Source organism: Vulpes lagopus, chromosome 11, assembly GCF_018345385.1.
Source record: "Vulpes lagopus strain Blue_001 chromosome 11, ASM1834538v1, whole genome shotgun sequence".
Lineage (NCBI taxonomy): Eukaryota > Metazoa > Chordata > Mammalia > Carnivora > Canidae > Vulpes > Vulpes lagopus.
Window position 1 is genome coordinate 90,694,181 of NC_054834.1, and position 26,295 is coordinate 90,720,475.

Sequence of the window (26,295 nt, forward strand, 5' to 3'; positions counted from 1 at the left end):
TTCATAAGCGTTAGGAATAGCAATATGTTATAGACAGTATTCTCTCTTTTTTATTGAATAATATGGTGTTGTTTTTAGGTACTTTCTAAAATTTTGTCTTTCTTTCCTTTAAAATCTATACACTCAATTCAAAAATTTTAAATGAACAATAATATATGATAAAAAACAAAAGTCCTTTCTACTCTCTCCCTGATTCTATTACCTTGAGGTACCTACTATACACACACACACACACACACACACACACACACATATATTCCCATATTTTTCAGTGTGTATTCATAAAACACTGAAGTAGTTCCGAAACGTTCTAATCTTGATTGTAAACTACTATAGCTATCTAAGAAGCCCCTTTCAATTATTGAAAATATGATCAGGTTAAGATGGCAGAGTAGTAGGATCCTACACTTGCCTTATCCCTTAAATGCAGCTAGACAGATATCAAATCATTCTGAAGACCCAGGAAATTGATCTGAGGACTGAGAGAACAAACTGCACAACTAGAAGTAGAGGAGACCACATTGTGGAAAGTGTGGAGATGTGATTTAGGAGAGAGAAGGATCACGGGTGCTACAAAGGGGAGGTTGCTGATCATGGAGAGTGGAGAGAAAGAGAAAGAGAGAGCAGTGCACAGGAGACCATACAAGAAAAACACTTCTTCAAAACCAGTGACTGGGAAAATAAGAGGTGTTGATCATCTTGAGTTTTTACAACTAGAGTTTTAGAAGTCCACACTGTGATCAGTGTGGAGCTCAGCAGGTGCAGTGGTGCTCCTGTGGATGAGGAGGAGAGACCCTGGAGCACATGGTATGCTGAGCACCCCCTGGGATGCACCAGGAGAGACAGTTCCCCCTCTTGGTGTGCATCTGAGAGAGGAGGCATTACCTCTCGGGAAAAAAGGCTGTCAGGTGTCATTGTGCTCCCATTCCTTAGCATAGGGGCAGAGATACCTGCCGAGGGTAGCTAACCTGGATGCTGGCTTTTTGTTGTGCTTTAATCTAAACTCCAATCTCCTGTGTGTCTGTGTGACTGCCCTCTGGGACAAACTGGCACCGGCCCGAGGATGGTGAGACCCTCAGAGGACCAGTGCAGTGCTGTGCTACACTACATCCCTAAAGTCTGTAGTTCTGAAACTCAGCCAACGTGCCTGAAATAAAACACAGGTGTGTTTGCATTGCTGAGAGGAAAGATAGCCTGGATACAGACAAGGTGGAGGCAAGGATCTAGGGAAGCCTAGGACACATGAGGGGAGATTGTTCACTCTTTTGTGAGGGCTTCCTGAGCAGCAGTGGGCCTGAATTCCCCTCTGCAGGATGAAGGAGAGGGCTGGCACCATTTTTTGCTCCTGCCCATAAGCTCGCACTGACTTCAGTAAGTATAACAGCACCAACAGTGGAGGCCTGAACCACTTACACCAGCCCCTGCCTTCCTGTACTCTTCAGGTGCTTCTTTACTAGGGTAAGTATGCCTGAGAACCAGAGCAATGGGCCCCTCTCCCAGAAGACCAGCACAAACCCCTGCATGCACCAAGTCTACTGATCGTAGAGTGCCGCAGAGCTTCAGCTCTAGTAGAAAGAGGATCTGGCCTCTTTTAACAAGCAGAACAGAGCATATCAAGTTAAGACTTGCCACACACTCAACAAGGTCCAAACACTCCTTACTGCAGGCATGAAGCAACTCTGCAGAGGACTGATCTGAGGAAAGAATAGCCAAAACACAGTAGCAGAGTGCACATAGCATACAACAGAAATACTTCCTTAAGTGCCAGGTCCTGGACAGTATATGACCTTTTTTTTTCATAAAGCTATAATTCTCAGGAGCAGGAAACATCACAGGCTTTCCTAACACACAGGGGAAGACAGAGCTCTAGACAAAATGCCAAGATGGAGGAATTCATCCCAAAAGAAAGAACAAGCAAAGGTCACAGCCAGGTATCTAATTGAAACAGATATAAGTAATATGCCTGATATAGATTTTAAAACAACAATCATGAAGATACTAGCTGGACTTGAGAAAAGTATAGTAGACATCAGAGAATCTCTTATTGCAGAAAACAGACCTAAACACTAGTTAGACCAGAAAAAAAAAATGCTATAAATGAGAAGCAAACCAGATGTAATGACCACAAGGATAGAAAAAGCAGAGGAACAAATAAGTGATATAGAAAATAAACTTATGGCCTTAGGGAACTCAGTGACTCCATAAAGCATAATAATATTCATATCAAAGGAGTCCCAGAAGAAAAGGAGGAAAAGGGGATAAGGTTTATTTGAGCAAATTACAGCTGAAAACTGCCTTAGTCTGGGGAAGAAAATGGTCATCAAATGCAGGAGGCACAAAGAACTCCCATCAAAATAAACAAAAGCAGGCCAACACCAAGACATAGTAAAATTTGCAATATACAGAGCTAAGGAAAAAATTCTAAAAGCAGCAATAGAAAAAAAAATCCCTAACTTATAAGAGAAGACAAATTAGGTTAACAGCAGGCCTATCCACAGAAACTTGATAGGTCAGAAGATAGTGGAATGATATATTCAACATGCTGAATGGGAAAAATATGCAGCAAGAATACTTTATTCAGCAAGGCTATTATTCAGAATAGAAGGAGAAATAGTTTCTCAGACAAACAAAAACTAAAGAAACTCATGACCACTAAATCAGCCCTACAAGAAATATTAAAGGGGACCCTTTGAGTGGGAAAGAAAGACCAAAACTGACAAAGACTAGAAAGGAACAGAGAAAATCTCAAGAAACAACAACAGGTAATACAATGGCACTAAATTCACATATATCTATATTCACTCTAAATGTAAATGGGTTAAATGTTCCAATCAAAAAACATAGGGCATCAGAATGGATAGAAAAAAAAAAAGACCCATCTACATGCTGCCTACAAGAGATTCATTTTAGAACTAAAGAGACCTGCAGATTGAAAGTGAGAGGATGCAGAACGATTCATCACGCTAATAGATGTCAAAAGAAAGCCAAGTAGCCATACATATATCAGACAAACTAGATTTTAAACCAAAGTCTGTAACAAGAGATGAAGAAGGGCATAGTATCAGAATAAAGCAGTCTATTAAGCAGTCTATCCACCAAGAAGATCTAACAACTGTAAAATTTAGGCTCCCAACTTGGGACCACCCAAATATATAAAAAAATTAATAATAAACATAAATTAACTCATTAATAATACAATAATAGTAGGGGACTTTAAGACTCAACTCACAGCAATGGACAGATCATCTAAGCAGAAATCAGTAAGGAAACAATGGCTTTGAATGACACACTGGACCATATGGACTTAACAGATATATTTAGTACATTTCATCTTAAAGCAGTAGAATACCACATTCTTTTTGAGTGCATATAGAACATCCTCCAGAACAGATCAAATACTGGGTCACAAATAAGACCTATACAAGTACAAAATGATTGAGATCATAGTATGCATGTTTTCAGACTAAAATGCTATGAAACTGAAGTCAACCACAAGAAAAATTTGGAAAGACCACAAAACATGGAGGTTAAAGGACATCCTACTAAAGAATGAATGAATCAACCAAGAAATTAAAGAAGAAATTAAAAAATACCTGGAAGCAAATGAAAATGACAACATTTGTCATTTTCCAAAATCCCTGGGAAGAAGCAAAAGCAGTCCTAAGAGGAAAATATACAGCAATTCAGGCCCAGCTGAAGAAGTAAGAAAAGTCTCATATACACAACCAAACCTTATACCTAAAGGAGCTTGAAAAGGGAATCTGACCAAACATTTAAAGAAGAATTAATATCTATTCTTCTCAAACTGTTCCAAAAAGTAGAAATGGAAGGAAAACTTCCAAACTCATTCTAAGAGGCCAGCCAGCATTACTTTGATTCTAAAACCAGGCAAAGAGCCCACTAAAGAGGAGAATTACAAGCCAATATCCCTGATGAACAAATGGATGCAAAAATTCTCAACAAGATACTAGCAAATTGAATCCAACATGACATAAAAAGAATAATTCACACAATCAGATGGGATTTATTCCTGGCTGCAAGGATGATTCAATATTATAAATCAATCAGTGTGATACACCACATTAATAAAAGGAGAATAATAACCATATGATCTTTTCAGTAGATGCAGAGAAAGCATTTGACAAAGTACAACATCCATTCTTGATAAAAACCTTCAATAGAGTAGGGATAAAGGGAACATACCTCAACATCATAAGGCCTTATTATGAAAGACTCACAGATAATATTATCCTCAATGGGGAAAAACAGAGCTATGGGCAGGGAGAAGACAGGTATTTCTACTCTCACCATTGCTATCTAACATAGTCCTGGAAGTCCTAGCCCTAACAATCAGATAATAAAAAAGAAACAAAAGAAGTCAAAATTTCACTATTCACAGATGACATGACACTCTATGTAGAAAATCCTAAAGACTTCACCAAAAAAGTTGCTAGAATTGATATATAAATTCAGTAAAGTCACAGGATATAAAATCAAAGTACAGAAATCTGTAACATTTCTCTACACCTATAGTGAAGCAGCAGAAAGAGAAATCAAGGAATCCATCCCATTTACAGCTGTACCAAGACTGTATGATACCTTGGAATAAACCTAACCAAAATGATAAAAGATCTGTACTCTGAAAACTATACAACACTGATGAAACAAATTGAAGAGGACACAACCAAATGGAAAACATTCTATGATCATGGATTAGAAGAACAAATGTTAAATGTCTATGCTACACAAAGAAATCTATACATTTAATGCAATTCCCATCAAAACACCACCAGCATTTTTCAACAGAACTAGAAAGAACAATCCTAAAATTTATATGGAACTGTAAAAGATCCCAAACAGCCTAAGTGATCTTGAAAAAGCAAAGCAAAGCTGGAAACATCACAATTCTGGACTTCAAGCTATTTACAAGGCTGTAGTCATCAAGATGGTATGGTACTGACACAAAAAAAGACACATAGAACAATGGAACAGAAGAGAAAACCCTGAAGTGGACAGAAAACTATATGGTCAACTATTCCTTGACAGAGCAGGAAAGAATATCCAGTGGATAACAGTTTCTTCAACACATGGTGTTGGGAAAACTGAACAGCAACATGCAGAAGAATAAACTGCACCGCTTTCTTACACAATACACAAAAATAAAATAAAAATTGATGACAGAATCTAAATGTGAGATAGGAAACCATCAAAATCATTGAGGAGAACACAGGCAGCAGCCTCTCAGACTTCGGCCATGGCAACTTCTTACTAGACACTTCTCCAGGGACAAGGGAAACAAAAGCAAAAATGAACTATTGGTATTTCCTCGAGATAAAAAGCTTCTGCACAGTGAAGGAAACAATCAATAGACCTATAAGAAAACTTATGGAATGGGAAGAGATATTTGCAAATGACATATCTGATAAAGGGTTAGTATCCAAAAGCTATAAAGAACTTATCAAACTTGACACCCCAAAACCAAATAATCCAGTTAAGAAGTAGGCAGAAGACATGATTAGACATTTTTCTAAAGAAGACATCCAGATGGCTAACAGACCCTTGGAAAGAAGCTCAACATCTCTCATCATCAGGGCAATACAAATCAAAACTACAATGAGATAGCACCTCACACCTGTCAGAATGGCTAAAACTAACAACACACAAAACAGTAGATATTGGGAAGCATGTGGCAAAGGGGGAACCTTTCTATAGTATTGGTGGGAATGCAAACCGGTGCAGCCACTCTGGAAAACAGTATGGAGGTTCCTCAGAAACTGAAAAATAGAATTACCCTATGACCCAGGAATTGCACTGCTAGGTATTTTACCCAAAGGATACAAAATACTGTTTTGAAGGAACCCATGCATTGTGATGTTTATATCAGATATTATCAACAATAGCCAAGTCATAGAAAGAGCCCAAATTTCCATTGACTGATGAATGGATAAAGAAGATGTGGTATACACACAATGGAATATTACTCAGCCATCAAAAGAATGAAATCTTGCCATTTGCAGTGACATGGATAGAGCTAGTGTATTATGCTAAATGAAACATCAGAGAAAGACAAATACCATTACAATTTCACTCATACGTGGAATTTAAGAAATAAAACAGATGAACATGGCAGTAAGAAAAAGAAAAGAAGAGAGGGAGACAAACCATAAGACCATAAGAGACTCTTAACTATAGAGGACAGAGGGTTGTTTGAGTGGAGGTAGATGAAGGATGGGGTAGTTGGGTGATGGGATTAAGGAGGGCACTTGTGACGAGCACTGGGTTTTATATGTAAGTAATGAATCACTGATTTCAACTATGAAATCAATATTACACTGTATGTTAACTATCTAGAATTTAAATAAAAACCTGCAAATTTAAAACTATGATCAAATTAAATGCTTTTAAAAATTCTTCATGGTTCTTCTTTTAAGTCCCTAGAAGGTATGTTTTCTACAACGATGAATATGAGTAGAGACTGTTTAATATAAGTGTCATATGAGAAACTGTCCTAAGGAGGTAAATTTATTACTGACATATCCCCAAATAGGCATTTTCATCAGAAAGCTATTCCATTGTAGTATGGATGGTAGTTAATGCTAGTTGGTCATTTCTTATTTCAAAAAATATGAAATACAATTGTTTGATAATTTGATAATGGGGCACTCAAAAGCCAAAAAAAAAAAAAAACCCATCAAACCTACAGCAGCAATATAGAAGACATCTTATTCAAAGAGGATAATTGTGGGGAAAACATTCTAAAGATGTTACGTTTGAAGTACATATTATAACACTGCTTGCTACATATAACAAAACATATTGAGGAGCAGAGCCTGGAACAGTTATCTCACCTGAGCATCAAAACAAAGAAACACAGAGGACAGCAAGAAGTTGAGAGAAGCAAATCAAAGGGAAGGAATGGGCATATAAGGACAGAAAAATTATGGGAGACATTAGTGATAAACTAAGCTCTATTGTATGTCATGAAGCTTAAGAATTCTTTTCATTAGTTTCAAATCAATATTACCCATCTTTTAATTTTACAGTCTGATTTCACAATTGGTATTAATAATGAGGGCTCTCAATCATTATAGGGTTGTAAAATGGTAAAGTTCAGAGTATAGGATCAAAGGACCTTTAGAGAAGAATTCCACAAATAGCTACCACACTTTATGTAAGAGGCCAATGTTTTCCAAGTTACCATTCTGTTATGGGATAGCTTCAATTTTAAATATTCTTTTTCTGGTCTAGAACCAAAATATGCTTTCCTCACCCTGGCAATTGTTAGGGCCATTTTTGCCCTCTGAAGAAATGGGAATATTATCTTCCTATAGCTTTTCTAAAATTGGAGATTACCTATAGTATTACCATTTGTGTTTTTCATCTTCAGTGAACTGATATTTAGTTTCTTTACATGGTTTAGCATTCTGGGCCCCTTAAGTCTCTATGATCCTTTTCTCATCTCTCTGAAATTCTGGTCTCTCTCATTATTCTTTTTAAATAGTAATGCCAGTTAAAAAGTACTGAAGATAGGGGACACCTGAGTGGTTCAGTGGTTGAGCATCTATCTTTGGCTCAAGGTGTGATCCTGAGGTCCTGGGACTGAGTCTCACATCAGGGTCCCTGCAGGGAGCCTGCTTCGCCCCTATGCCTATATCTCTGCCTCTCTCTGTGTCTCTCATGAATAAATAAATAAAGTCTTTAAAAAAAAAAAAAACACTGAGAATATCCTAAAGAGTCAACAGTATTTTCCTTCTGTTATCTAGATTTTCATTTTACTTCTGCTTAAATAATTAGAAAGTTTGAATTACCAGTTACAATAAACTCTTGATTCACATTATAATCATGGGCAACTAAAGCCCCAGCACTTTTTCAGAGACAGGGCAAAAAGATGGAAGTTTTCCTTTCCTACTGTTCTTGATGACTGCTAGAGAAACAGCTTGTAGAGAACAGCTGCTTGTTCCCCAGGAAATCCACTCAAGAATTCTGTTGTAGGGTCAACGTGATATAGTTTCAGATGATGGAGAAATAATGGGGTCAAATCTCAGGCACCACCATGGAAATTAAAAATAAAGCAAATGATTTCAGTGAGAGTTCTTACTCTTCCCCAGAATCTTCTACCTAGGGCACTTCCTATCCAATAACATGACAACTTATATTCCTAGAAGGTTCAGATCTTGCATAGAAAAACAAATAAGAAAAAAAAATTTGGCCACACAAGAAGATTGGCCTGGTTACAGATTTCTCAGCTAGATCCTACAGTGTCCTCTTGGACCTCCTAAAGGCAAGGGCATTCATGGATAATGCCTTGCCATGTGATCCACCAGCCATATTGAAGGGTTCTGTGTAGTAACACAGAACTCCTATCAGCAGAGAATAGATGTTTAAGTAGCTGGAATGCAGTGGGTCAAATCAGAGAGAATATCTCAAACACTTAAGGAACAAGCACTTGAACAGTTCTACTACGAGGCCCACCAGAAGTGGGTAAATAAGGATTGGAACACAGGCAAACAGGACAGCAAAATGTGAGGGACAAGTGCAGACTCTAAGACTCAATCAAGCTCATCCATTATTTAGAACTAAAAAAAAAAAAAAAGAATAACAAATAAGAAATAGACTACTTGTACATTTACGCTATCCCCTAAAACCATGCAAAAAGAGGCAAGGGCAAAGAAAGACACATTACCTATACCTGTATGCATACTATTGCGTATGGATGCGTGTTTATTCAGATTCTAGGGTGAGGAAATTTACTACATTTTGAAATAAAATTGTTTTACAAGAGAATATTGCCTCTGAATCACCACCCACCTAAAATAGAGAAATACATCTTTTACTCAGGAGTACCTTTAACATTAACTTCAAGTAAACTAGAACAATATTAGTTTTTTTTTATTGGAAACTGTTTGTATTATTATCCTTTCAGTGTATCATTTTCAAGATAAAGTTTTGCTTTCAACATTGCACAATGGAAAACAACAATACAAACATCCCAACAATGACAGAGCAATTCAAAATGTGAACTGGATTCTTTTAAAAAAAAAAGGCAAGATTCTTATTAACATGGATTTTTTTTCTCATAAGAAGTTATTTATTAGAGTTCAGCCATTCAACAAACTATACTAAAATTAAGACAAAATGATTCCAAGTGGCATATTTTCTTTTATACTTGTTAGAAATACTAGATAAGGAAATCCACATGAATTTGCCTCTAATTTTATAAAAAGTGTTTAATGTCTTACTAAAAGTTTTACTATTCAGGGCAGCCCTGGTGGCTCGGCGGTTTAGCGCTGCCTTCATCCCAGGGCCTGATCCTGGAGGCCCAGGATCAAGTCCCATGTCAGGCTCCCTGCATGGAGCCTGCTTCTCCCTCCACCTGTGTCTCTGTCTCTCTGTTTCTCATGAGTAAATAAATAAAATCTTAAAAAAAAATAAAAGTTTTAGTGTTCACATCATCATATGTTCCATTTAAGCCTCTTACCTTCTTGATGCTATGCCATATATCTCCTTATGATATATATATCCATAATAAGAAACACTCTCATCAGTGTATGATCTTGTTTTTAGATTCAAATAAAGCATTTCAAGCACTTATAACTCATTCATCCATAGGCTGGGCCTAATAAATTTTAATTGATGCATTTTATATATGATCAAATAAAATCAAATGTTAGTTACTGAACCAATTAAAGAAATAAAGCCTTAGTTATCAATATTCTTAAAATCATTTCAAAATATATTCAAAATTTAGCCTAGAAGCTAAGTACTTTGGCTCTGTCCCCAACTTCCTACTTAGGTACTCAGAACACAGCTTACTTGTATGAGTCTCAATTTCTGCAAATACAGGTCTAGTACTAGAATGTTCCTTCTATGTTCTGAGATTTTATGGTTATGCCTAAAATATTTTCACACAAAAATGGTTTCTTAATAGAGTTTTAATTTACTAAATTTAAATGTGATAATTTATTTTTCAAGCTTTAGTGAGATATAGTTGACATATAACATTGTGTAAGTTTAATTGATGATTTGATACATGTATATATATAGTGTGTGTATATATATATACACATATATATGTATGTATATGTATATATATATTTACCACATCCTTCCCACACATAATTACAATTTGTTGTTGTTGTTATGAGGAAAATATTAAAGTTCTACCCTCGTAACAATAAATGTGACAATTTAATGTGACATATATTAAATGAGGTTGGATTAGATTACGAGAGGAAGTTGCTAGAGGTTTTCAAGTTAAATGTTGCTTCAATGGCTTCTGTTACATTCTATATATCTTACTTTTATAATCCATCCAATAAAAATCTATAGATCATGCACTTGAAATCACCTAAGGACATGAGAGATATATATATCAAGGAAGTCATCAAGAGAACCACAAAAAATGATGGAATTGCCCCTGTGACATGCTATGATGCCAATTCATCTACAGAACAATTGTATATGTTTCTACTTTCTTGCAATGGGTCAGGCAGAAACATTTTGTAGCTGAACAGCATGCATGACACTGAAAAAAATATCATATATGTATGATTTTTTTTTTAGATAACCTGTATAAAAGTGGTCACATATGTCTCTGTCTGGTTAAAAGCACAGAGCTGCATCCTTGATTGATCCAGTTTGGTTTTACCCCTGTGAGAAGTAAGAAGGTTAGGTACTGAAGTTTAGAAATGCAGAATGATGAAATAGTTTAGTCAACTGATTTAAACTGTTTAAAGTCACATACCTGTAAATAAAAATTAGTTATATGCTAGAAAACATATGCTATATGCTCAATGTAAAGCAGCATCTTTGAAACACAGTAATAAGACTGAATATCATTCAACATAAATTTTAAAACACTCAATAGTCATATAACTATTAGTTAGGTGATAAGTTTAAATATTATAATGTGCTAAGGAAATCTTTTGCATTCTGCTTGCTCTTTATAAAAACCAGTTAAAAATAAGTGAATCACTGACCTCTACCTCTGAAACCAATAATACATTATACATAAATTAATTGAATTTAAATAAGAAATTTTAAAAATCCCCAAAAAATAAAGCGATTGTCAATTTTGGAGTGAGTGACAATAGAAGTGTATAGTTTTTAAAAAGTATATTCTAAAATTCATATTTCTTGATTAATTTTTAATTATCAAATTTATTTAATTTTGACGTTTCAAACAACATTGAAAGAAAAATGTTTCCAAATTTATCAAAATATAAAGAATAAGAAACACTGGCTCAAACATCAGACTAAAATTTCACTGTTTTTAGAGACATAAAATAATCCAGTAAAGTGGAAAGATTTTTCAAATAGTTTGAAACCAATCTGCAAAAAAGAAATAGTTAATTAAGTAAAATCCTATAGGAGTCTATTTTGTTTTGTTTTGTTTTCTGTTTTTTAAGAATCTATGCAAAAAATTAGGATCAATATCAACTTAATTGTATAATTAAGGTATAATAGTATAAAAATAATTATACAGTTGTATAATTATAACTAATCCCTAAATTTTGCCAAACCAAATGCAATTCTGGAAGAGATTATTTTCTGAACTGCAATAATGAGAAGAAATCTAAACTTCCATCTTGATGAAGGCAAGAACTGTTTGAGGAAAAAACTTCATAAAAAATCTAAAGAGACACCAAATAACAACATAATTAAAACCATCATAGAGTAAAAAGACAAAATCTTTAACCTCGCTGACTACAAATATTTAAGCAGTTTTTAATCAAATCAATGCAATCAAAGAAATGCATTTCATAACAAGTAAGCACATTTAACTTTCTCCAAAGATAATGGCTTTTAGAAGTGAAAAGACTGGATACTGAATAGATGAATGGGTGGCTGGATTACTGAATCAGTGAATCAGGTAAGCAATATGAATGTCTGTTCTTCTGCCTGGGATTTCCTTCTCCACTGTATCCAATGAAATGATCTCCATCCTTTAGGGCCTGGCTCAAATGCTACCTCCTCTGACGTGCCCCCAACCTGAGACTCTTACCCAATGCATCCTCAGTGAACTGGTTTATTATTCTGTTATGGAATGTGCTTTGTTCTACTCTATTATTGAGGTAGACTATAACTTAGTAAGTCAGCATTAAGGAGGACTAGAAGCCAAATATGAACCAGCAAATGCACAATACCAGTATACCAGAAATTTTGATCCTTAATTTTGAAATTTTGATGCAACATTGTACTACATAACAGAAAATAATTATATTACTAGTCACATCGTGCCGTTCTATGGCATGTAATATGGTGCTTAAAGCTTGGAGTTTAAATTTTTAAAATACCCCCAGAAACATCAGTGACTAATCAGCATCATTTCTTAATGATGTGTTTGAGTTAAATGTAAATATACATGAATAATATCCATTTTCCTGGCTGTCATAAGGAGGAAAGTTATATATTGTATATGAAAGTGGCAAATATATACAATTTTTACTTGGTCTTTTTGGTGCATTCTTCTTGTGGGTCTACTTCTCAAGTATTGAGATTGTCCTCTTACTTGCTTGTCCTCTTACTTTACTCACTTGTCCTCTTACTTTCTGTGGTCCTTGTAGTGTAGTGGATGCTGTGCTGTACTGCACAGATCCCCCCTTTCAGGCAAGCCTCTCATTCTTCCAGCTACCAGGAGTGTTAGGGGCTGAAGGTTCACAGTTGAGCTCTTGCATGGGAACTGTCATGCAGGAGAAGACTGCCTCACCCAAGGTTACACCTCCTCCCCTGGAAAGGTGGAGAGGGAACCTGCATTCAGTGACTCATTTTTGGGAGAATACAAAGGCCTGACCCCCTTGCTTCAATCAGGACTACTCCAAAGGGTCATCCTTGTACCTATAGGAGTTGCCCATAGGATCAGCAGAGGCATCTGCTGAAACTGCACAGCATTTTGATCTCTCCCTGTACCCAATCATCTTGCTTCCCTCACTTCTTACAGGTGTTAGGTGTTGCTCCTGAGAACACTCCCCAGTAAATCTACTACACACAGATTTCTCTCCCAGAGCTGACTCCCCATATATCGTATGCTTAACATAAATTAACACATAAGATCCTAACCTGTCCACAACTCTGACTTCTCCTCTTTACCGAGGACCTAAGTTTTTAAATATATACTGTTTGGCATCACTTGGCTATCCTCCAAGTACTTCACAAATAAAGATGTTTCCAAATTAAACTCCAAATCTACTCTACCTCCTAAATTTCTCCTCTTCCTACACATTCATTAATAGTATTGATATCTATCCAGTCTTCTAAGATAAAACCTATTGTCATGAGTCAATCTGTGTCTCCCAAAAGGGTGCTGAAGTCCTAACCCCTGGTACACTTGAATATGACCTGAAATAGGGTCTTTGCAGATATAGTTAAGATGAGGTCACTAGGAGTGGGCCTTAATCCAGTGTAAGCAGTGGCCTCAGAGGAAGAAAAGACAGACACACACAGGGAGAATAACATGTGATGATAAGGAATGCCACAGAGTAAGGAGCCACCATCAGAAGCTAGGAAAAAGCAAGGCAGGATGTTCTCTAGAGGCTTCAGACAGTATGGCCCCACCGAGACTTCCGTTTGAGACTGTTAGAACTCTAGAACTGTCAGAGAATACATTTCTGTGTATAAAGCCGAGTTTGTGATACTTTATTATGGCAGCCATGGGAAACTGATACACCTTTGGCAACAATTTACAACTCCCATATCTAGACCCTGAGGCCCTACATATAACGTGGAAGTAATCTCAAAGTTTATCCCCACTTGCCACCATCATTCCCTTAGCTCGAGCCCTTATCAATTGTCCTTTGGATAAGTGAAATAGCTTCCCATCTTCTCCTCTTTCTTCTGGGCTGGGCTTTATTACACCCCCAAAGAAATTTTCTTTAAAAGTACAAGTTTGCTCTTAACAAGGTATAACAAAACAAGACCCTAAGTTACTCTTTCTGTTAAATAAAAAGCAACATACTTTAATCTCTTGTCATGGTACATCAGGCTGTTCACTAACTGGTTCCAATCTAACCCCAGTTACCTACTACTTCCCACCAGGCCGTCATATGTATTTAATGGGCCTTTTTACATCTGGATGCTTCCACATACTCTTAACTCTCTACCCCTATCAGAAAGGTCTCTCACTTACTCTGTAGAAAGAATTTCTCTTTTCCTCATAAAATCTCCCTCAAATGCCATTTCCTCTGTGAAGTATTGCAATTTTTTAAAGATTAGTTATACTGTCCTCTACCCTGTCTGAATATTTTGTCCAAAACCAAACTCTGTTTTAATTTTTTATATATGTTTAATTATAATCTATGGTTTCACTATGTTTCTTCTCAAAAGCAGGGACCTTGCTTTACTCATTTTATCACTTAAGACAGTGCTGAGGTGTCAAAGACAAAGACTTATAGCCTACATTTACTGAAGAAATGAGTGCACTAATGATGTGCCTTCCTAAGGGCTAGCAGGAATATAGTAACTGAAAGATCCTCAGTAAACGTGAGTTGAACAAATGAATGACAATGGTTTCTAGAAAATATTCTCTAATGTATTCCTTTGCAAGTTCCCCCCCCCCAATGATCAAAGTTAATGAGGGGTTTGTTTGGAATTTGGTTCCTATGGAAGGTGTAATTTTGCATAAATATGTTTGCAGTGTTTTAAATGATGTTCTCTTGAAGAAGGGAATTTTGATTATGTAAAATTTGAATATTTCATTGATCTCCTTTCTCCAATGACCTCAGCTAGTTCCATCACAACTTTGATATGTTTCAAAACACTAAACAACTATTAGGTAAATCTAAGTATCTGCCTTTGGCTTGAAGAGGAATGAAGGTGCATCTCTCTAGGAGGAAATCTTTACACACAATATTTCCTCTCAGCTAAGCACACAATATGAGCAAATTCACTTAAGTAGTCTTGATAAGTAGATACATTTGTCAAAAGAGCCGTAAAAAAGTACTTGGGGTTTAGAGTCACAGTGAATAAAACAGCTTCTCTGAAAGTTTTAAGAGTCTGTACTACTTTAAAATCACATGAGGCTATTTTTGTTTTTAAATATTTGAAGAAATAAATTTGGATTAATTTAATGTTTTCCTCTGAAATTTGCATATATACTTTTAAAGTCCATGTTACAATTCTATAAGCTGCTTCTTGTTTTTCATCTTTATAGCAGAGAAAGAAGTAATCTCTAGTGATAGAAAACAAAGAGAATGACTCTAATCACCTAAGAAAGAGCTCTCCATTAAAAAAATTACTTATTTAGGTTTTTGGAGTTTTAAATTTTGAGACTTGGCATAATTGAAAAAAAAAAAAACTATACTTATGAATTCAGTTAAGCCAGATGCCAATCACATTAAATCATTACAGGTGGGTGAAAAAAATTTTTTTTCCTCAGCAACTCTTAGAACCATGCCCGGAGCATAGTAGATTTCAATAAATATTTATTGAATGAGTGGGTGCATTTCATGCTTCGTTGGAGGCTCATAATAAGGAAGCACATCACTACTAATGGCAAAAATCTGTGCAGTGTGTTGCTAATGTTTGCTGCATGCTTAGAGGACCACAGTGTGCCTCAGGAGGAGGCTGATTTTGAAAGGGACCATTAGTTCAGTGTCTGTATTCTGAGAAGCAGCGACAAGTCTTATTCTCATGGGCGCATGGAAGATATCAGTATGTCTTTCTCAATTCTGAGAAAAACTCTTATTTTGAGAGAAATGCTGATGTTCTATTGCCAATTATTTCCTCAGAACCATTTAAGATATTTTACTCAACGCCTTATTTAAATTCATCTCTTTGGTCATCTTCTGGTAAGGAGTTTTATTATAAAAGATTTTTTCTTCATTCTGGAGTGTATATCAGGACAAGGACACTTGCCTATGTGAGATCTGATATTAGAAGAAGATGGAAAAGTCTCCATCACGTATAATGGGAAAACAGAATGCTAGGCCATGAAAGAAAATTGTTTTGTTTTCTGTTTTGGTTTGGTTTTTTGATGGAGGTAGGAAGGAGAGGCATCAAAGGTTAAAGATGTTTCTCTCTGTTCAAAGTGCAGATTCTTCAATAGGCAAAGACAGAAATAGCCTCAGCCCCTGAATAAAGAAAATGACATCTCAAAAACCTGGGTCAAAACACACTAGGAGTGAATTTAGGTTCATTTCCCATATGCCAACTCAATCTACCACAGTGGCCACGGGGAACAGCACTGATAAGGACTTTAAAGTTGCTTTCAGACTTAGGCAAAGAGAGTTTAAAGGGAACAACCCAGAACTGGAGTTTGGAACAAGTTCCCTGGGTCTTTTACACATGAAAATTGTAAACCATTGAACTACATTCTGCTACCTCTCTTGAATTTAACCTGTAGCAGGTAACTACTTACAGTGTATATGTGACCACTCTATTCTATACCCATAACTGTTAATCAGGGACTTACTTTCTAACAAACACGTATCTAATTATTTATCTACATCATTTACTGTTCATTAACTTGTAGCAGGGAACTACTTATAGTGTATATGTGACCATTCAAATCCATACCCATAATAACTGTTAATCAGGCACTTACTTTCCAATAGACATGTATGTAATTATTTACCTACTTTATTTACTCATCATTACCAATTCTCTTTTGCATATAAAGAAACTAAAAAACAACAACAACAATAAGAGTGTTTTTGTAAATTGCTCAAGATTATAGAGGTAGTAAATACCAAAGCTAGAATTTAAGGCAAATCTTCTATCTCCAGAGGCTATATTCTTAAACATATCCCAAAGTAGTACTTAAGACTTAAGTAACCCAAATGTACTGAATCAGGCATTACTTTCTATTGGGTGATCAAGATTTGCTTTGGATAAGGTTCATCAAGACCATGGCAATCACTCTTTTAATGATGCGTTAGGCATGAAAAAATTAGAAAGTTGCACAGGAGGGAATAAGTAGTTCAAAAATTTTGGAACTCATGTGGGAGCTGAAGATTAGGGAGGTTAGCATGGGAGGGTATTAGACGCACTTCTGATAAAGAAAATCTGCGGTTTTTTAGTGATTCAAATGGAAAACCAAAACCAAGTCATAATGAGAAACATTTAAATCTTAAACAGCTAGAGAGAAAGACTATAAACATAGGGTTTCACAGTTGGTAACAGCTTAATAGTAGCTCCAAATTACCTAACAAATTTCCTGTAGATCCTGAACTTCTTTAAATCACAAACCTCCTCTGGATGCCACAGGGTATGTTAATTCTTCAGAAGCCTGGTTCACTACCCCAGAGGAGAAATACTGGGTATTAACCCAATAGGGATGTGTGTTTAACCCTGAAGTGGACAAAGAGGGCAAGGAAGGTAGAAACAGGACTGGGTCTTCTGTCATGGCTCTGTTTCTGAGCTAGGCTTATAACTGTGGATAAAGTCACTTCCTCTTACTGCTACCTTTTCAGAAAATGAGGTGCTAAATGGGCAGATCTATAAGAATCCTTTTAAAATGTTATAATTAACATAGTAAGAATAAGATTTTTTCCAGCCAAAGAGGAGATCCATTTAGGTTTTGAGTGAAGGAAAAATGACCAGGTAAGACGATTCTTCCAAATATTAAGATTCAAAGAAGTTTTGATAAACTCTGCCAGCAGCCAAAGTGTCTTAACACCTGAAATCCCAAACTTATTTAGAGTCTACCAAGTAATTGTGGCTTTTCAACTCTGGTCTCCATGAACATAAAAATGAGCAATTGAACTCGTTTCCCTTTCCACATGAGACTAGGCTCAGAAGACTGTTCCTGAAAAGGGGTATGTGTAATCTGATTTCCCACCTTCAAGATGAAACAACCATATTTTTGAATTTTAGAGATAGTACTTCTTCCATTTAAAAGTTTTAAAAATAAAAAATATTTGTTCCATACTTTGTCATCTTGGAAAGAATGTCTCTGGCTACATAGAAATACGTAGTCTTAATTTATATAGTCATGTATTCACTCAGTAAGTATTGAACACTTACTATGCACTCAGCACTGCACACACACACACACACACACACACACACACACCGGAATGTATTTTTATTCCAAATCCATTAGAAATTCATGGAGGGCAGGTCTTAGTATAGGATTAAGCAGATAGAGGGTATGTGATAAACACCTGTCAAATACTTTCAAATGTGACCTAAAGAAAGGAGTAAAATACCTTGAAACTTTACAGAGCTGCCATAAAACTCACATATGGTCCTTATATCCTGTATTAATGAAAACACTGTTCAATTAATAAAAACAGTAAAAAACTGTTACTTTAAATATATGAAACCAGGTGTAGAGAAGGAAGATATAAAAAAGTTTTGATAAAAAGTTCCTCTTCTCAATGAGTTTAGAGTACCACTTTACACATATGATATTTTCTCCAAAAAAATAAATAAATAAATAAAATTATTAAGGCTAAAAAACAAATTCAGGAAAAGTCATAAAATTGGGCAGGATTCAAAATGGAGAGAGTTCCTATGTCTTTGGGGAGAAATTAGGAAGGATGCAATAAGCTACTGCTTTTGAACACTCTGAGTACTGTTCTAATAAGCATTGTTACCCATGTTAATTCATGTAACCTTTACCCTGCCCTGTTTTTTTTTTTTTAGCCGTGTTATGTAAGGACTAATAATTTTATACACGAAGAATGTCTTAAGAACATGTATAGGATTTTGACAGAAGAAGGAAATCCCAAGCAGAGTGATGCACGAAGCACTTGTGGTGCAGAAGGAAACCAGGCAAACACTAGGGGACATGGACGGTCAGCTGATTGGGGCCACGGTGTGAAGACTTTATCCACAGCCTATAATTCAGAAGGCTTGGGGGGGCCAAGCATACTTCAAAGGGGTGACAATGATTAGGATTGAACCTGAGTAAAATTAAACACGTGGCCTGGAGTAGATGGAAAATGCAGGCACAGAGACCAGCTGGGACTCTATCTGGCATGGTTTAAGCAAGAAGTAGTGAGTGCAAAGGCAAAGGTGATAAGGAGTGGTGGATTCAACAGATGGGAAACTGCATATGACTTTACAATCGATAACAAAAGGAAATGAGGGAAGCAAAGACTTAAAGGTACCTGGTGCTTTCAGATCTAGCTAAGTGTGAGAGAATCAATTATTAAGAACCAGTAAGTGTAAAACCTTACCAGATGAACCTTCAGCAAGCTGCTGTGTAAATTCACAAACAAACCAAAAACTAAACAAACAAAAAGAGAAACTCCTCATCAGTCTGCAATATTAGAAAGAACTTATCTTGGCAAAATTGGAGATTTCGATTGGTTTCACACTGATTAATAACATGAAACAATGGGTATGAAACAATCTTACCCCTTTGCTGTATTCACTATCTGAATCGCTGCTAAGTTCCTCAGTATTCATATTTTCCAAATCGGATTCCCCCGGTGCAATCGGCACTGTCACAGTGAGGCTGGGATTATGAATAAATGATTGGCAATCACTTTCTTCCATCAAGTATTTGTCCATGCTGCTTCCCAAACCACTGATTTTCTCTTTTTCTTTGTGGAAATTGTGATCTTTGTTCATTTCAGCAAGTGTGCGGTTAGAGATACAATTTTCCTTCTTACTATTTTGATCTTCTGCTCTTCTTGTGTCTTTGGAAATCTTTGGCTTTTTGGAAAATGCCTTGAGAATAAACTCACGTAAGGTTTGTTTCACATAATTTACTCCCTTCTTAATTCTAGCCACTGCAATCTGGAGGTTGTTTGCATCAGTGTCTTCTTCGATTGCTGTAAGATTGTCTGAGCTAAATGAGCTCAATAATAAAGCCAGAAATAGGTTGAGGACCTACATCAGGATGGGGATGGAGTGTGGAGAAATAAGGAAACAGAACATAAAAAAGAAAATTAGCATATTTTTTCTGAAATACAGGCCCAAATCCAAGCCAGGATTAAAGATCCCTGCACTTCTTCCCACAGAGAGAACATGTGATGGGTTAGAGAAGATGCTAGATTCCTCACCACTATCCTCTCCTATCACATATCCTGGGAACTCTGGGGAGCAGAGGTCAGCCATGCCCAAGAAGGACTCAGCATGAGGAGCAAAGAGACGCTCTCTTCCCTATTATTATATCATTCTTAAGTTCATCTGCAGCAGGAGTCCCTTAGCCAAATTCCTTTTCATGGGTATAAAAAGCCCTCCTAATGTGTACCTGTAATTAATATTTGTCACCTGTAAGAAAAAGGTAGAACAAGAAAATAATGACAAGAGCCAATTGTGCTGAAGTAACCTATGCCAAGCTCTGTGTTCACTTTTCCCAGAAGATAAATGCCAGTTTGTTGCAACAAATGGAACATATAATACTTGCAAAGCTCCTGCAATAAAATATTCTGTCCATGAATTGTGCCAGCTTGCAACTTAATGAGGCTTTTAAAGCATACAAAAGGACCTGCCCACTGAACCAATTCAACTGAGATAATGGCATTATGACTGAATGGCCTCATGCCAATATTTGGCCCTAGAAGAAATAATAAAAAAGGGCAGGACAACTCCTAAAATCCTATTTGTGTACAAAACAATTTGTTTTTCCTCCCTGAGGTAGGGGTCTAGGTGGTCTCGACATTGTAAAAACAGAAACGAAAACAAAAACAAAATCTCACAGAGGGTTGAAAGTATTTAAATTATATTTAAATGTTGTTTATATAGGAAACAAAAACGTAACTGAAATACCCTTTCATGTAAGACTCTTCACGAACAAAAACATCTACCTTATTAAAATAATCAAAATTAGGTTAAATCGAAGATAAAAGACTTATGCCCGAATTTGGTCCCACCTAAAACAAATTTTTTCAGACATGTAAGTACAAGAGCACAGGTTAAAAATGTCTATGTAAATATGTTTGATTTAAGAGAAGAGTTTGACAGGGAGCAAAGAGAGAAAATCACAGAAAGCAATTGTGATAAAACACTAAGGAACTCTGAAATAGTTTATTTTCAATTTGGTCTTTATTGTCAATGAGAAAATATATTTCATTATGAGATACATGTTTGTTTGTGTCTAAGTTTTAACCAGAATGTTGATGAGAAGGCAAGGGCTCATTCTATAGCTTTAGTCTCCCTAATCAATGCAAATGTTAATAGATCTTTTTTCCTTTCAAATTTGTAATTAACTTAATTTTTCCACATTTAGTGAGATATAATTGTTATAAAATGTTGCATAAGTTTAAAGTGTACAACATGTTGATTATAAACGATTACCACCATGATGTTAAGGAACACCTCCATCATGTCAAATAATTACTTTTTTTTTTGGTAGTGAGAACATTTAAGATCTCTTTTCTTTTTCTTTTCTTTTCTTTTCTTTTCTTTTCTTTTTTCTTTTCTTTTCTTTCTTTCTTTCTTTCTTTCTTTCTTTCTTTCTTTCTTTCTTTCTTTCATTCATCTTTTTTTCTTTCTTTCTTTCAAGATTTTATTTATTTGTTCATGAGAGACACACGGAGAGAGGCAGAGACACAGGTAGAGGGAGAAGTAGGCTTCCCGCAGGGGAATGTGGGACTCAATCCCAGGACTCCAGGATCATGACCTGAGCCAAAGGCAGACACTCAACCACTGAGCCACCCAGGCATCCTTAAGATCTATTTTCTTAGCAATTTTCAAGTATATAATATAGTATTATTAGCTATAATTACCATGCTGTAAACAAGATTCCTAGAGTTTATTTATTTTGTAGGTGGAATTTTGAACTTTGACCGTCCTTTCTCATTACCCCCACCTCCAGCCCCTAGTTATCATTACATTCTGGTCTCTGTTTCTGTGAGTGTGGCTTTTACAAGATTCCACATATTTCAATAATGTGCTTCTTTTCTGTCACATCATTTTTTTAAAAGATTTTATTTATTTATTCATGAGAGACACACACAGAGAGAGGCAGAGACACAGGCAGAGGGAGAAGCAGGCTCCATGCAGGGAGCCGGAGGTGGGACTCGATCCCAGGTCTCCAGGATCATGCCCTGAGCTGAAGGTGGCGCTAAACTGCTGAGCCACCCGGGCTGCCTTGTCACATCATTATTAAGGATAATAACTATAATTTTCATTCCATCAAAAATCATAATAGGACTCTACTATTTTATCAAAATTTACTGGTATCACAAATGAAAATGAAATCCCTTCTGTATCACACATCCGTTATCAGATTAAGCAGGGAAAGACATTAATAAAATATATGTCTGATTCAACATCATTTTGATTATTGTTCTTTCTTATTGTTTTTAACAATTTTAACTAATTGGTAGTAAAATGAACTAAGGAAAAAGTAAAAAAAAATTGAGATCTGTTTAGTATGTAACTCATACACAGAGGACTGTATCAGAAACATAAATTTTTGTTTTTCTTTTTAGATTCTAATTCTACATTATTGGTAATTCCTTAACAAAGAGTTGGTTATCTGTTTTGTGAATTATATTTCTCTTGTCTTTCACTATTACTAGTAAATCATGAATAAATATCATCATGAGTCAGTCATTACCAATTCTATATGATTAAACATTCACCAAGATATCCCAGCTGTTTTTAACTATGAACTCATACTGCTTTTCAAAATAAACCATTGCTCTCACACTTGTGTTCATGCTTAAATATTACTTAACATATTATTCAAAGGCCCACTTCAAAATTCTTTGAGTCACTATTTAGAATTTCCCTCATTTTCTACTGGGTCAAGAGCATTTATTTTTGCCTCACTGCTAGCACTTACCACTTCTTCCTTATCTGATAATTTTGTGTACCACTTTCCTATGTCCATAGATTGTAAGTAACTTGAACATGGACTAACTCACAGGTATATATCTTTAATCCATCCTGCAATATCCAAATACATTTCCTTTCACAGAGAAAGTAATACAAATATTTAATGAATAATTCGAGAATGTTAAAAGAATTCCCCTTAATTCACACAACCCTGAGTGAGTACTAAATATTTAAATTAGTTGTGACTAACAGCATTGGTATGATATGTTTTGACATCCTATATCTTATAGAAAGCTACATCTTGATTTTTTATGGCAAAATTTTTAAGAAGAAGTATATAAACAAATCGCATTATAGGAGGTTATGAATACAAATGTTAAATTCAGAAGAACTGGATAGAGAACATACATTTTATTTCATCTTGGAAGGGATTTATAAGCCTGTATAAAACTAGAAAATTTATTACTACAACTAAAGGATGATCAGTAATTACAGAATTCTAACTCATGGTGTCTATATTTTGTGTAGCAATGGCCTAGAATTTAGATTGCATAATTTACTCTGAATATGTCTAGCCACTTAATGGCACAAAACAGTACCATTTAATATGTGATTTGATGAATGTAGGCTCTGAATTACTTTTGACATGGGGGCTTCAAGGACAAAAAAATTAGCAACTTATTTTCAAGTCAGTAGAAAGTAAAAGTGCTAACCATTTGGTTGTTACTATACCCCACCTCCCAGGATTCCTAATAAGGAGTCTGATGCCAAGCTGACAAACTAAACCAAGTCAACATGGTGGCTTTAAAAATTGAAGTGAGTCATGAAAGAGCATCTTATCCCAATTTTCTTTTTTTTTTTTTTTTAATTTTTATTTATTTATGATAGTCACAGAGAGAGAGAGAGAGGCAGAGACACAGGCAGAGGGAGAAGCAGGCTCCATGCAGGGAGCCCGACGTGGGATTCGATCCCGGGTCTCCAGGATCGCGCCCTGGGCCAAAGGCAGGCGCCAAACCGCTGCGCCACCCAGGGATCCCCTTATCCCAATTTTCTGTTTGTAAGCCTGAAAGTTTTCACCAATAAGTAGGTAAACAAACAAACAAACAAACAAAAAACAGAGAAGGAGTACAAACCAAGCAAACACTCTTGGAGAAGTGGATGTTCAATTGTGAAAGAGTTGCTATAGAGCAGTGGAGGACAAGTTTTTTCTATAAAGAGCGAGATAAAAAATATTTTGACCTCTGTAGGACATAGAATCTCTGTGGCAACTATTCAACTTTGTCACTGCAGAGTAAAACAGACATAGACAATAAGTCAATGAATTAGCATGTCTGTATTCTAATAAAATTTTCCTTACAGAGCCTGAAAATTTCATATAATTTCTATGTGTCACGAAATATTATTTTTCCTTTTATTTTTTTAAACCATTGAACAAATATAAAAAAAAAAAAAAAACATTCCAAGCTTGCAAGGTCATAAAAAAACAGGCAGTATGTATGCTGGATTTGGCACATGAGCCATAGTTTCCTGATCCTTGCTATGGTTGGTAGTCTTATTACATATGACTGTAATGCAATGGGACCAGTCATTTCAATTGCTTTGTTCCATTATAACCTCATTTTTGTTATTGTAATTTAATCATATTCTATTTACTAGTATAACTTGACATTTGAATGGACTTTTAAGAGACAGGAAAACCACAGATTTAATTCATGTGACATCACTATCAAAATGAGAGAATATAAAGTAGAAAACTTCCCATTAAAATAAATATTGTGTTTTTTTAATAAATTAATTTTTATTGGTGTTCAATTTACCAACATACAGAGTAACACCCAGTGCACATCCCGTCAAGTGTCCCCCTCAGTGCCCATCCCCCATTGACCCCCACCCTTTGCCCTCCTCCCCTTCCACCACCCCTAGTTCGTTTCCCAGAGTTAGGAGTCTTTATGTTCAGTCTCCCTTCCTGATATTTCCCAAACATTTCTTCTCCCTTCCCTTCTATTCCCTTTCACTATTATTTATATTCCCCAAATGAATGAGAACGTAAAATGTTTGTCCTTCTCCGATGGACTTACTGCACTCAGCATAATACCCTCCAGTTCCATCCAGGTTGAAGCAAATGGTGGGTATTTGTCGTTTCTAATTGCTGAGTAATATTCCATTGTACACATAGACCACATCTTCTTTATCCATTCATCTTTCGATGGACACCGAGGCTCCTTCCACAGTTTGGCTATTGTGGCCATTGCTGCTAGAAACATCGGGGTGCAGGTGTCCCGGTGTTTCATTGCATCTGAATCTTTGGGGTAAATCCCCAACAGTGCAATTGCTGGGTCGTAGGGCAGGTCCATTTTTAACTATTTGAGGAACCTCCACACCGTTTTCCAGAGTGGCTGCACCAGTTCACATTCCCACCAACAGTGTAAGAGGGTTCCCTTTTCTCCGCATCCTCTCCAACATTTGTTGTTTCCTGCCTTGTTAATTTTCCCCATTCTCACTGGTGTGAGGTGGTATCTCATTGTGGTTTTGATTTGTATTTCCCTGATGGCAAGTGATGCAGAGCATTTTCTCATGTGCATGTTGGCCATGTCCATGTCTTCCTCTGTGAGATTTCTCTTCATGTCTTTTGCCCATTTCATGATTGGATTGTTTGTTTCTCTGGTTTGAGTTTAATAAGTTCTTTATAGATTTTGGAAACTAGCCCTTTATCTGATATGTCATTTGCAAATATCTTCTCCCATTCTGTAGGTTGTCTTTTAGTTTTGTTGACTATATCCTTTGCTGTGCAAAAGCTTCTTATCTTGATGAAGTCCCAATAGTTCATTTTTGCTTTTGTTTCTTTTGCCTTCGTGGATGTATCTTGCAAGAAGTTACTGTGGCCAAGTTCAAAAAGGGTGTTGCCTGTGTTCTCCTCTAGGATTTTGATGGAATCCTGTCTCACATTTAGATCTTTCATCCATTTTGAGTTTATCTTTGTGTATGGTGAAAGAGAGTGGTCCAGTTTCATTCTTCTGCATGTGGATGTCCAATTTTCCCAACACCATTTATTGAAGAGACTGTCTTTCTTCCAATGGATAGTCTTTCCTCCTTTATCGAATATTAGTTGACCATAAAGTTCAGGGTCCACTTCTGGGTTCTCTATTCTGTTCCATTGATCTATGTGTCTGTTTTTGTGCCAGTACCACACTGTCTTGATGACCACAGCTTTGTAGTACAACCTGAAATCTGGCATTGTGATGCCCCCAGCTATGGTTTTCTTTTTTTAAATTCCCCTGGCTATTCGGGGTCTTTTCTGATTCCACACAAATCTTAAAATAATTTGTTCTAACTCTCTGAAGAAAGTCCATGGTATTTTGATAGGGATTGCATTAAACGTATAAATTGCCCTGGGTAACATTGATATTTTCACAATATTAATCCTGCCAATCTATGAGCATGGAATATTTTTCCATCTCTTTGTGTCTTCCTCAATTTCTTTCAGAAGTGTTCTATAGTTTTTAGGGTATAGATCCTTTACCTCTTTGGTTAGGTTTATTCCTAGGGATCTTATGCTTTTGGGTGCAATTGTAAATGGGATTGACTCCTTAATTTCTCTTTCTTCAGTCTCATTGTTAG

At 36.1% G+C, this 26,295-nt stretch overlaps 1 protein-coding gene across 7 annotated transcripts in view; it reads right to left on the reverse strand.

The window, feature by feature from the left end:
* Window positions 1-26,295, reverse strand: part of SCN9A (sodium voltage-gated channel alpha subunit 9) — a 162,074-nt gene that overhangs the window by 38,741 nt on the left and 97,038 nt on the right. For all 7 annotated transcript variants that reach the window (XM_041774197.1, XM_041774196.1, XM_041774198.1 and 4 more), the window contains one exon: window positions 19,303-19,779. In XM_041774197.1, coding sequence (XP_041630131.1) covers window positions 19,303-19,779 — 477 coding nt within the window. The remainder of the gene's footprint in view (window positions 1-19,302; window positions 19,780-26,295) is intronic.